Below are 12,652 nucleotides of genomic sequence, written 5' to 3'. Positions count from 1 at the left end.
AACCCTGTTGAAGGCACATGAGTGCCTCTGTTGGGGGAAGCTTTGCTTATGGTCACGTGTCTTCACTTGGCGATTGCATCTGATAGGTGGGGAGGGGCTGGGCGTACCTGATGGGCCCCCAGCCTTGGGCTTCGTGGAGCACAGTGGCTCTTGTGCTGGATGTGTCTCTCGTGGGGAGCCCCCAGAAATGACGGCTCAGAGTCGGGGTGTTGAGGCCAGGCCACCTCATCCAGGCCTGACACCCTTCCTCGGGCTTAAGAGCTGTTTTCCTTCTCCCAGCAGAGAGGTTGACCGGTGTGTCCGAGGTCACAGCGCTGGGGAGTGTGGGGCCAGGAATTCCCTTCTTTCCCTTCTTGAGTCACGGCCCTGTGGCAGCCAGTGCCGTCAGCCTCAGCCTTCAGGAAGCCAGGCAGGTGAAGAAGAGCCAGAAGTGGCTTTTGTCAGGCCCCGTCCGGAGAGTCTTGTCTGCCTGGACTGGAAGGACACCAGGCTCTGTCGAGTGCACGCCCTCCCTGCTCGGTCCCGTGTAAGCCCCGAGGCCCCCCGAGGTCCCTGCTCCGCTGACGGGGGGGAAGCGGACGCTGCCCCTGCTGGTTCCCAGTCGTCTCTGCCCGGCCTGTCCAGTGTCTCCTGAGGAGGGCCAGGGCTCCAGGTCCCTGGAAGGTGTGGGGTCCTTTCTGAGGACACTTGTGCTCTGGAGGCGGTGGCAGCCCCCAGCCCTCTCGGGATCAGCGCCGAGGGGAGCTCATCGTGGTCCTCAGGTGTGGCCCCGACACCGGTCCAGGGTCGGGACTGCTGCCCTCCTGACGCTGCTCTTCCCTTGAAAGTCTCTGAGGCATTACTGAGGACCACGAGGCCCGTGACCGTAAGGAAAGTGATCCGGGGTCAGGGTGAGGCAGGAGGTTGAGCACCAGTGGGGCCTCTTCCATGCTGTGTGGTCCAGGCTCCGAAGACTTCCTGAAGGGCTTTCTGGGGAAACATGGTCTCGAGCTGCAAAATCAAACGTTGTTTCTGCCAATATTTGGTAACTGTCTGCTGAGCACTGGAGATAGAGAAGAAAACGGTCTAGACAGAAACCATTAGGAGAAGAGAGATCAGTGTAATAACATTAAAATGTCGAGTCCAGGTGACCCTCGCACATGCAGCCCTGAGCCGCGCGTCCGCTTGCAGGAGGGTTTCTGGCTGAGCCGTGCCCCGTCGCCACAGAGGCTCTCCTCGGTGCGGAGCTCGGCTCTGGGCGCAGCGGCCGTGGCTCCCGGGCAGCTCAGGGTCAGTTGCTCCGCTGCACGTGGGAACTTCCTGGGCCAGGGCTGGAAACCCTGTCCCCTGCATTGGCTGGTGGATTCCTAACCCCTGGACCACCAGGGACGCCCTTGAGGGTTTTTTAAGGACTGCGGAGCCCACGTGCTTGAAGTGCAGGGGCAGGACCGCGGGTGCCTAACGCCCGGCTGTGAGGCGGTCCGCGGTCTCCAGCTGTGTGCAGGGTCCGTGCTTTGAAGACAGGCGGCATCAGGGGGAGAGGCGTCCTGCTTCACGGTGGACGAAGGGCTCGCCCCTGAGGAGGCGTGCGTGAGCAGCACTGAGGCTCACCCGTGCCGCCTCAGCGTCCCGGAGGGCCGTGTGCGCCTGCAGGCTCCCCTGGGTGCTGCCTGGTGTGCTCCTGGCCCGAGTCCCGTGCTGAGCTGGGTGCTCCGTCCAGGCCCTAGGCGGCAGGGGGAAGCCAGCCGGAAGGCTTGGGCGCCGAGCTCCCAGGCCGCATCGGTGCATGTGCCGAGGGCGGGGCTCCCCTCGCAGTTCTGTCCTGCTCATGTGCCTTCTCCTTTCTTCCAGCTTGAAGGATGACCTCGAGGAAGAAAGTGCTGTTGAAGGTGATCATCCTGGGAGACTCTGGGTAAGCGTCCCTCCGGCACTTGAGCTGACACCCTGGTGGAGCTCTCGCGCTGGTCTCCGTGGGGCTGGGTCTCCCTGCCGTGGGGTCACAGCAGAGCCTGCCTGACCCTGGCCGTGGGGCCCGTGGTCCCCAGTTTGGAGAACATGGTGGCTGTTTGAACTCAGTGAGTGATAATTGCACGCGGTTCCTTTTCCCCAGCTGGTGAGAGGCGGGAGGAGAGTCGTGTGGATTTGCTGCATGGTGGCACGCCCATGCTGCAGGTTTGGGGCGCGCTGCAACACAGGCAGAGCCCGAGACCCTGCAGGTGCTTACAGACCACCTCCGCGGCGTCAGCATCGCAGGGAAGGGAGCCATGGGAACCGTCTGCTTTCTCGGGGCATAGAAAAGTCATGTTTGCTCTGCGCTGTCACCACTTACACGAGCAGTAACCGGATGTCTAAAGAGCATCGCACATACTGTAATTTAAAAATCATTTACTGCCAGGAAATGCTAACCATCAGCTGACCCTTCGGTGAGACGTCATGTTTTTGCAGTAGTAACATCAAAGATCACTGATCACAGATCATAACAAAGTAATGATGGAAGAGTTATAACTACTGCGAGAATTGTCAAAATGTGACAGACGTGAAGGGAGCAAAGGTCCTTGGCAAAGCGGTGCCAGCCGACGAGCTTGACAGAGGGCTGCCGCAGACGTGCAGTCTGCAAGAGAGAAAACGCAAGCGGAAGGCAGTTTCTGCAGACCGCCTGAGAGTGAGGCGTGCCTGCACCCGCCTCCGGCTGGGCCTGAGTCTCCAGTGACCAAGTAACTGATTAGTTCTGTGATCGCTGGGAAGATTCCAGGGGGTGTGGGGGGAGCTTTTCGGACTTGGCATCTGAAGTGACCCTTGAAATCTTAGACCAGAGGCTGCATACTTTTGAAAATCATATAATAAATGCAAATGTGCCTCCTGTTCCAAAGTTCTTTTAAAAAGGCAGTGATTTTCCTACCCTGGCTGGCTTCCTTAATCACCTGGTTTTAAAAGTGAGGGTCCTTCCCGAGCTGTGGGCCAGCGCTGGCTGGCATCCGTGAATCCACACTTGCGGTCTGTCTCCACTCTCCCTGCCGCCCCTCCCGCACTCACTCGCTCCGGTCCCTCCGCCCCACCATCACTACTGAAAGTGCTGCTTTCCGGCCCGTCCCTAGACTCGCCTGCTGACAGACTTCCCGGCGTCTTCCGCTGGACATTCGGGCGCAGGTGGACGGGCGGGGAGCACTGCCCTGGGCTGTCCTCCCAGGTCCTCTGCCAGTGAAGCAAGTGTTTTCCTTGGCGGAAAGGAAGGTGTTCCTCAGCTGGGAGCTTGCTGAGTTCTCTTACTGAAACACCTCTCGGGAGCCTGCTTTGGTGGATTCCGATTTGGCGGAATATTGGTGCTTTTTCTGCTCCAGATTTTAAGCTCGGTCTGGGCTTCCCTCATAGCTCAGTCAGTAAAGGATCTGCCTGCAATGCAGGAGATCCGGGTTGGATTCCTGGGTTGGTAAGATCCCCTGGAGAAGGAAATGGCAACCCACTCCAGTGTTCTTGCCTGGAGAGTCCCATGGACAGAGGGCTACAGTCCATGGGGTCGCAAGAGTCGGACACGACTTACTGACTAAACCAAGAGTTGCAGATTGTCTGGCTGGTGTGAATGTGTGCTGGGAGCCAGTGGCTTCCTCTGACCATTACTCTCTTGGACTGAATAACCACCACTAAACGGAGAGACCCAGGATGGCAGAGACACTTCTGAACGAGTGGGGGATCTTACTGCTGGAGCTTCTTTTAGGAGGAGGGCGTTTGTTGGCCTCTGTCCGTGACCATCACTTGGTGAACTGGAGGCTTCCCCGCGTTGGGAGGGGCCCGCCCTGTTCTGCAGGACAGATGGTCCTTCCAGACTGCACGCGTCAGAGGCAGTGTGCGGTGCCGTCCTGCCTGACTTAACACTTGTGGTTTTTCTCCAATTTCAGAGTCGGGAAGACCTCGCTCATGAACCAGTATGTGAACAAGAAGTTCAGTAACCAGTACAAAGCCACAATAGGGGCAGACTTCCTGACGAAGGAGGTGATGGTGGATGACAGGCTAGTGACCATGCAGGTGAGCGCCTCCCCTCCACGGCCCGGCCTGCTCGTGTGGTCTGGCGGCCTCTGCCCTGGTGCTGCCCTCCCTTTGGTCAGGCCTCATGGTTATGTTCACAGGCAGTCCCCTTCCAGTGGCCTGCCCGATACAGCCTGAGACACCAAGGGCGTCCTCAGTACTGCAAGCCACACCAGCAGTTTTCCTTTTTTTCCCAAAGTTAGAATTGAACTGGACTTCCTGGGTTTTGTTGTTGTTTCGGTCTAGTTTTTTGCTATAAAGTTGGCAGCTTACAGGTTTCAGTCTTGCGTCTCCAAAGCATCTAAGTCGTCTCTCTCTCAGCACGCCTGCCTCGTGCTTTAGGCTGAAGAACCCTTGCGTCTCTCCTAGGTTCTCACAGCAGCCATTATAGTGATGTTCCTGGCTTCTCATCTGTGCTCTCCATGGCCCTTTGAGTTGAGTTTTGTTCAGGGAGTCTGGCTTTGTCATGTAGCAGTTTAATCTGATTTCCAGGGCTTCCCTTTCAACACTTGGGGTAAACACGATTCCTTCACTTGGCTCCTTCAGAGGCTTCACGTTCTGGGGCTTCCCTGGCGGTCTAGTGGTTCCAACCACGCGTCCAGTACAGGGGCCTGGGCGTGACCCCTAGGGAGGAGCTGAGCTCCCACCAGCCTCGCGTGCCCTCTCAGGGCTCCGCCGGCCAGGCCTCCCACCCCAGCTTCTGGCGCCCGGCGTTGCCAGCTCTCAGCCCCGTGTTGTGTCCGGAAGCCGCTGCCTCCACAGCGGTTGCGCCCTGTCCTCTGCCCTGAATGCTGTCCTGGGGAGACCACGCCGTGTGGTCCTGGTTGACACCCGGCTTGCTGAGACGTCTGGATGGGACGGGCTGTGGTGGGAGCGTCTACCCGTGTTCACCTCGAGCTGCGTCTTGGGCTCCCGGGGCACGCGCTGCTCCAGGTGGTGCCGATGTGGCTGCCGCCGCACCGTATTAGACACAGCGGCCTGCGGGGGTGGGCAGGCAGGTCCGGTGTCCAGAGGTGCGGGCCTCTGGCTGCACAGTAAGCAGGTGGGGGGCTGTGGGGTGCTCTCCAGGTGGCAGAACTGTAACCACTGGATGTTGTGGGGGCCCTTATGTGACATAAAAGTGCAAAACCATAAGGTGGTACACCGGAAACAAACGTGACGTTGTGGTCAGGGAAACCTCAGTCTGTGTGTGTGACGAAAGTTTGCGTAAGCCAAGCTTGAGAGAAAAGATTTCCAGATAGAGAGAAGCGGAAGCTGCTGATAAGCTCAGGCTCCTGCGGCGGTGGTTTGTGGATTTACAGCAGGGATGGCATTCTGTCAGTCTTCAGGACGAGACGTGGCCTGCACAGGGCGGGCTGCGGAGCTGAGGCCCCGTTGGACACACAGACACGCAGGGCTCCTGGGGCCTGGGAGGGCTCTGGAAACAGGACCCCAGGCCTCAGTCCCCGGGAGGGGTGATGCTCCCTGTGGGGTGCACCTGGGGCTCTGCTGCCCTGCCCCTGGTGGGGGACACCCCGTCTCGCTGTACATGTCTCTGCTCCATGGGGCACAGAGAGCTTTGTCTGCAGGATCTGACATAACCCTCTGTCACTCCTGCCGAAGACAAAGGTAAGCCCACCCTGTCGGGAGATGCACAACTTCCGGACAGAAGATGAGTTCTTGAGGGGGTAGTGAGGAGACGGGAGGCTTCTGGACAAGGGCTGGAGACTGAGGAAGACAGCGCCTGAGAGATGGACGTGTGGGAGGCTTAGAAAACGCAGACAGACTGCACAGGTAAACCTCAGGTTACACTCAGCGGGGGAAACCGTGAACTTCAGCACTGAGCTGAGCAAATCACCTCAAAGAAAACTGGAATGCCAGAAGCCAGAATCCTTAGAGCACTTGGGGAGAGAAGACGGGTACGGGTGCAGGAGCAGCAAGCGGACAGGTGAGTTCTCAGCTTTGCGGCGCGGCCGGGGGCTGCATCCGGGTCCCGGGCTCAGGTGTTGCCTGAAGACCCCCGTGTCCTGGCGCAGACAGACAGCCGTGGTTCTCGTAGCCACGAGGGCTTGCAGAAGGGAGACCCAGCCCCTCCCAGCTCGGGGCCAGTCTGATGAAGCCCCATAAGCTCAGATCTTAAAAGTTTCCTGAAGTCGGTGCACCCGCCGAGAACCCAGGGCACCGAGCAGAGTCTGGAAAGAGTGCGAAAGAAAACGTGGTCCTCGGGTTGGAACAGAGGCGCGCTCAGGCTTCTGCGGCCAGCGTGAAAGGCTGGAAGTGAATGAAAACACCATCTCCGGACAAAGGCATTCTCATTCCAGGTCTAGAGGTCCTCCTGTTTCTCTCCAGCAGCATGCCGAAGAGAGATGATTCAGAGAAGGCAGCACAGCAAGGACCAGCGGGAACCTCCCTGGCAGCTCGAGGGGTTTTGTTTTGAAAGAAATGAAGCATCTGTGCATCTGCGGAGAAGCAACTAAGCAGGTGGCATGGGTCAGTAGGGTTGCTGAGAGTGAAACACGGCAACCCAGAATTAGAAGTTAGACAGTGTTGGCAGATGGGCTACAGCAGTCGCGGGCTGAGAGGAAGGAGAGTGATGGGAAGGGGAGCAGGTAGAAGCAGGGCTGGGTGAGCAGCTCCGACTTTTCATTGCCTCGGAAGAGCGGGTAGATCAGAGATGCGTACTTGCTAGGAAGTTTCCACCGCAGGTGTGGTACCAGTCCACAGATTCAGGGAAGCCCACATTCCAAGAGGGGTAAATTAAGAAGACTGGAAAAACCACGTTGAAAGAAACACCTTTTTGAGACAAACTTGAAAGCAGCCAGAGGAGCAAGAACGACCGGGAAGCGCAGTGGCGAGGCTGAACGAGGCTGCAGTGGGTCCGGCGGCTGCGGCTTGTTCTCCGGGCGGGCTGCTCTGCCCCCCGGGTGCCTGGCTGCGAGGAGGAGGGCGCACCTCCCTCGACTCCGGTGCAGAGGGCCTCAGAGGCGCAGCGGCAGGTCCGCGATGCGACTGCAGCTTGCTGGCGTGATGGGGCCCCCAGCACGGCCCCGTGCCCGGGTTGTCCTCGTGTGGGCTCGCTGCCTCTGGGCAGACATCGGCCCGGATTTGTGCAGGAGGCCGTCCATGCGGCCCCGGCAGGTTGGTGTGTTCCGCGAGTGCTGCGGTCTCAGGAGGCCAGGCCAGCTGCACGGAGTCTTAGATGAGACGGGTGGCTCAGTCTGCACTCCATGTTGACCTAAAACCCAGGCCTTGAGTCCCAGCCGGTGCTGTGGGCATCGTTTTTACTCGGGCTGTGAGGATGGTTCAGATTCTCGTGCTGTTCTGAAGCTAAGTGCTTTCCTGCAGACAGACAGACAGAGGGTCCAGCAGCTGGTAACTGCTGTCAGCGGAGGTAACCGCGTGCCTTCTGCCCCGGCACTGGGGCCTGTCCTGGGAACACTGGCTGTCCCTCCCGGCGACCCGGGGCCCTGCTGGGGTCTGGGGCATCGAGGAGGTGTGCCCTACGTCCCGGCCTGGCGGGGCAGTGCATGATGGGAAGCTCTGAGGGCTGAGTACCGCTGTGCCCTCGGTCAGCACCTGCCCTCTGTGCTGAGTTCTCACTGCCTTTCCCTTCGTTTCTCCCTCCCTCCCTCTCCCTCCTCACACAGTACTTCTGTTTTGTCTCTTGAGATACAATAAAAATAAGTTTGTTTTTTTTTTAAGGTAAATGTTATATACAGTAAGATACTTAAATGTAAACAAATGTACAATTTGGGAGTTCCCTGCTGGCCTAGTAGTTGGGATTTGTGCTCTCACTGCTGAGGGCCCAGGTTCAGTCCCTGGCTGGGGAACTAAAATCCTGCAAGCCTCACAGTGTAGCCAAATAAACAAAAGTAAACGTACACTGAACAGATGATCCCCCGCGGGAAGTTCTGCGAGTACGGAGCTCCTGGGGTTACAGCGCAGCTTCTCCCTGCATGCCTCCCCGTGTGACCTCCACCTGGATCAGGACGCACAGTTTGGAGCGTCTCCGGGCTTCGGGCGCGTGCACTCAGCTGCCAGCGGTCAGGGTGCTCCGCCCCTTCCCTGAGCCCTGAGGTGCTCGTCTTGGGGTGGCCCTGGTGTCCCCCGCGCCCCCAGGAGTGACGGTGTGTCTTGGGCAGATCTGGGACACGGCTGGACAGGAGCGGTTCCAGTCCCTGGGCGTGGCCTTCTACAGAGGCGCCGACTGCTGCGTTCTGGTGTTCGACGTGACCGCCCCCAACACCTTCAAGACCCTTGACAGCTGGAGAGACGAGTTTCTCATCCAGGCCAGTCCCCGGGACCCCGAGAACTTCCCCTTTGTTGTGTTGGGAAACAAGATTGATCTCGAAAACAGACAGGTGCGTGCTGGCGACAGTGGGGTCTTTAGTGGGGGCCGCCTTTAAAGGGGGCGTGAGGCCCCGGGGACAGTGCCAGTGTTCAGGTTTGACTGGTAAAGAACCACGTGCCCCGAGGATCACCCCACCTTTCTGTCTGCGTGCGACCCCTGCAGGGGCAGAGTACAGCTAACAAGGGGGCTCCTGGCTGCCCTTGGGTGGGGCCCAGCTCCCTGGGAGCAGAGCGGGGAGGGTGTGCGGGGTCGGAGCGCCCCGTGGAGCGGCCCCCTGCCAGTCCTCCTGGCTCCTGTCTGGGATTGACCTCTAGGCCCCGTGGGACCTCGGTCTTCTGGCCTCATGGCTCTGGGGGTGCACCGTCTCCAGGCCGGCTGCCCTTGGGGACTGGGGCCCAGGAGGCCCGTTGAGACCCCCACACCGCCCGCACAGCCGTGACTTGGGCTTGTTGGCATCTCTGCCTCTGACCCGGGAGGAGGGTTTGGTTGCCCTCAGCTGTCGTCCTAGCGCTCCGGGGGCCTCCCCAGATCCCGTGGGTGAGGGCGTTGCTTTGGGCTTTGAGTAAAACTGCTCTGGCTTCCTTTCCAGTAGCATCTCTCTGGGGAATGTAGATCAAGTTTTCTTAAGTATCAGTTCAGTTCAGTCGCTCAGTCGTGTCCGACTCTTTGAGACCCCAAGAATGGCAGCACACCAGGCCTCCCTGCCCATCACCAACTCCCGGAGTTTACTCAAACTCATGCCCATCGAGTTGGTGATGCCATCCAGCCATCTCATCCCCTGTCGTCCCCTTCTCTTCCTGCCCCCAATCCCTCCCAGCATCAGGGTCTTTTCCAATGAGTCAACTCTTCGCATGAGGTGGCCAAAGTATTGGAGTTTCAGCTTCAGCATCAGTCCTTCCAATGAACACCCAGGACTCCTTCAGGATGGACTGGTTGGATCTCCTTATAGCCGCATTTATTTTTGACCAGTCAGCTCTCTCCTCAATGAATTAGTCCTTCTCTCGTGCCTGAAAACAGGCTCGGGTGCGGGGTGGGGAGGAGTCAGGAAACAGGAGGGGACTGGGTTGGGGGCTCTGGGGTCTGGGTGTGCGATCAGGCCAGGGGCCCAGGCAGGTGCATTGAGCAGTCACAGGAGGGGCTGCAGACCTGGAGTCCTGGGCCAGGGGCGGGGCTGGTGGGCGGTGCCCGGGGGCGGGGCTGGCGCTTGCGGGGCTGGGCTGGCGCGTGGTGGCCGCGGGCGGGGCCGGGGCGGGGCTGGCGCGTGGGCGGGTGGCGGGCGGGTCCCAGGGGTCCTCCGGTGGGATGCCTGCTCTTCCTGGTACCTGTACCCTGCCTGTCCTTCAGGTGGCCACCAAGCGGGCACAGGCCTGGTGCTACAGCAAAAACAACATTCCCTACTTCGAGACCAGCGCCAAGGAGGCCATCAACGTGGAGCAGGCCTTCCAGACGATCGCCCGGAACGCGCTCAAGCAGGTGGGTGTCTGCAGCCATCGGCGCCTGTGGGGACGGAGCTCCGGCCTGGCCCCCTCCGCCTGCACCTCTCCCCGCGGGCCCTCTGCAGCCAGGGGCGGTGGCGGGCCTTGGAGAGCGGCCCGTCCCGTCGTCTGAGTCAGCTCCACGGGCACCGAGGCCCCTCGGGAGGGCCTGCCCTGCTTGGCACGCTCCTCCTGTTCGGAGTTATCCTAAACGATTCTCATAAAGGTTAACCCCAAAGGCTCTAGGAAGCGTATTCCTTGGAGAAGGTTCCTCTGCGTTTCCTCTGTGCTGTTTGTTCAGCCCCCCCCCCAGTACCAGGGGCGTCTTGCTGACACGCGCCCGGTGAAGGCTCTTCCGACCCCGGCGGCAGGGCAGTGCTCTCCCCCTGAGCGCTCGTGCCCTTAGAGCTGGGGTCGCGGGCGGCAGACCGTCCGGCTGTCCCTGGGGACAGTGGTGCCCCTCGGTTCCGGCACCGCGGCGGCGCCCCCGGAGCAGCGCCCACGCTCCGCAGAGGGGCCGTCGCCCCGGACTCGCCGTGCGCACAGCTGAGGGGTGAGCCGTGTGTGGCGGGCCTTCCTCAGCCCCTGTGGCCGCAACGGAGAACTTCCCTCTGCTGGAGCCCACCCCCGCGTGCGTCGGGGCCCCTCTGCAGTCTGCGTGCTCCCTGCGCGGGCCGTCCCGGTCCCACTGCCTCTGCCCTCACTAGCTCTGTCTGTCTGCTTGGCTGTGTGTGGTTCATTATCCATTTAAACTAAGGTTTGTACTCCAGGTGCAACTTTGTCCTCCTCCATCCTCTCCCACCCCCCCCACCCCCCAAAATAAATGAACCTTCCGGAGGTTCTGACTGAACCGCACAACTGTCAGTCAGCAGCAGGCATCAGACAGACTCCACAGACCGCGTGGCTCAAGGACACACTTTTATTTTCTGTCGGTTTCGGGGCCACAAGTCCTCAATCGAGGGGCCAGCGAACCCGGCCTCTTCTGAGGCCTCCGTTAAGACAGAAAGCAGATGAGCACCGCTCAGGGCGGGGAGCAGCAGGCGGGACAGGCCACTGGGGCTGGAGCCGCTCGCCTCCGGGGCGGGAAGGTCCTGGTGGCGCTGAGCTGTGAGCGGAGCAGGCCGCGGGCGCTCGCCCCTCAGGGGGAGAGCGCCTCGCAGTACGGGCAGTCCTGGGCGTGGCCAGCACTGTGATCGGAGCAGGTTCCCTGGAGGACCTCGACTGCGCGTGCTCGTGTCTAAGGGACGGGTGAATTTTCTCCCCTAGGAAGCAGGAAGCTGCCCCTGGCTGGGAACATGTTAATTCAGCCCGCGTCCCCGTGAAATGACCCCAGTCCCTGTCCCGTGGGCCCCACGGTGAGGGAGTTGTCCCGGGCAGGCCCTGCGTGTGCAGCCGTGGGAGCGCGCTCTCCTGAAGGCCTGGAAGAGACAGCCACAGACTTGGGTCCAGAGAGAGGCGCGCAGGGCGAGCTCGCGGGGGGCGAGGGCCGGGGCCCCAGACCATGGCTTTGTCGGGCGCTGGCAGAAGCCCCCAGAGCGGGCGCCTGTGGGCAGAGGGCATCAGCCTGTTCCTCGTCACCCGTCCTGCCCGCCTGGCCCCTCCGCTGCGGGGTCCGCCCCGGGCCCGGGGTCATCGCCTCTCTCCTTGCCCAGGAAACCGAGGTGGAGCTGTACAACGAGTTCCCCGAGCCCATCAAACTGGACAAGAACGACCGCACCAAGCCCGCGGCCGAGAGCTGCAGCTGCTGAGGGGGCGGGCGAGCGGAGCACGGAGCCCTCACGACCGAGAACACACGCAGGCCTTCTTCCACGAGCCCCCGTCTCCACACAGACAGTCATCTCTCACCCCGCTGCCCGGAGAGCCCAGCACACCGCCGACCCCCGCACACGCCCGACAGACCCACCGCCCGCCCCCGGGCTCCATGGCAGCAGGGCCGGCGGCAGACCCCCGCCTGGGGTGGAGTCTGCGTGGGAAGCTTCTTCCTTTTGTCCACTGGAGAGAGAACTGTTTACAGTTAATCTGTGTCTAATTAGTTCTGATTTTTTTAACCGTCTTGTGGTCTTTTTACCCCCACTCCTGTGAAGGCCGCCACGTGGGAAGGCTGGTGCCCTGCGCTCCATCACAGGCTCACACCCAGTCTGATCAGGCTGAGTTTTGTATGTATCTGTTAATGCTTGTTACTTTTAACTAATCAGATCTTTTTACAGTATCCATTTATTATGTAATGCTTCGTAGAAAAGAATCTTATAGTACATGTTAATATATGCAACCAATTAAAATGTATAAATCAGTGTAAGAAATTCTTGGGTTATGTGTTTAAGTCCTGTGATGCAGGCGTAGAGACAGAGGGCTGAACCTGGTCTGGATCTCAGCGTGTTCAGCACCTCAAGAGTTGAAGTCCAGCAGGAGGCAGTATTCTGTACAGTAGACAGGAGAATCATGTACGCCTTTTATCAAAGACTTCAGAGCCAAACAGCTTTGCATCTCTCCAGGGAAAACTGTCCCGTTCCCTTCTGTGTACCAATTTTCCAAGAGGTGATTTGCATAATACTTTGGTGTGTGCAATGGAGAAACAGCTGTTTCACAAAACTCTCATTTTCCCTTTTTTTCTTTCCTGCTCCACACTTTAAAACTCCCGTTAGATTAGCATCCACGTCCAAGAGGGAGAGGAGGCCCTCCCAGACCTGTCCTAGCGACGGTACCTTTGTTCTAGAAGGCGCTCCTCTCGGGGTGTGGCATCCTCGGTGAGCACACCTTCCCCCCGCCCCCCACTCCCCAGTGTAGCCCCCGAGCCCCCCGCTCCCTGGCGGGGCTGCCCCGCCCCCCCGCCCCCGCACTGTAGCCTGCT

General features: G+C 60.0%; 1 protein-coding gene across 2 annotated transcripts in view; it reads left to right on the top strand.

Moving 5' to 3' along the window:
- The window catches only part of RAB7A (RAB7A, member RAS oncogene family), a 44,318-nt gene extending 32,214 nt beyond the window's left edge, over positions 1-12,104 (top strand). For both annotated transcript variants that reach the window (XM_061129015.1, XM_061129014.1), the window contains exons 2-6: positions 1,831-1,891; positions 3,873-3,999; positions 8,121-8,339; positions 9,674-9,802; positions 11,457-12,104. In XM_061129015.1, the coding sequence (XP_060984998.1) occupies positions 1,839-1,891; positions 3,873-3,999; positions 8,121-8,339; positions 9,674-9,802; positions 11,457-11,552 (624 nt within the window). In that variant the 5' untranslated portion in view covers positions 1,831-1,838 and the 3' untranslated portion in view covers positions 11,553-12,104. The remainder of the gene's footprint in view (positions 1-1,830; positions 1,892-3,872; positions 4,000-8,120; positions 8,340-9,673; positions 9,803-11,456) is intronic.
- The last annotated feature ends 548 nt before the right edge of the window (positions 12,105-12,652 follow it).

Source organism: Dama dama, chromosome 24 (assembly GCF_033118175.1).
Source record: "Dama dama isolate Ldn47 chromosome 24, ASM3311817v1, whole genome shotgun sequence".
Lineage (NCBI taxonomy): Eukaryota > Metazoa > Chordata > Mammalia > Artiodactyla > Cervidae > Dama > Dama dama.
This window is presented reverse-complemented; position numbering and strand designations above follow the sequence as displayed.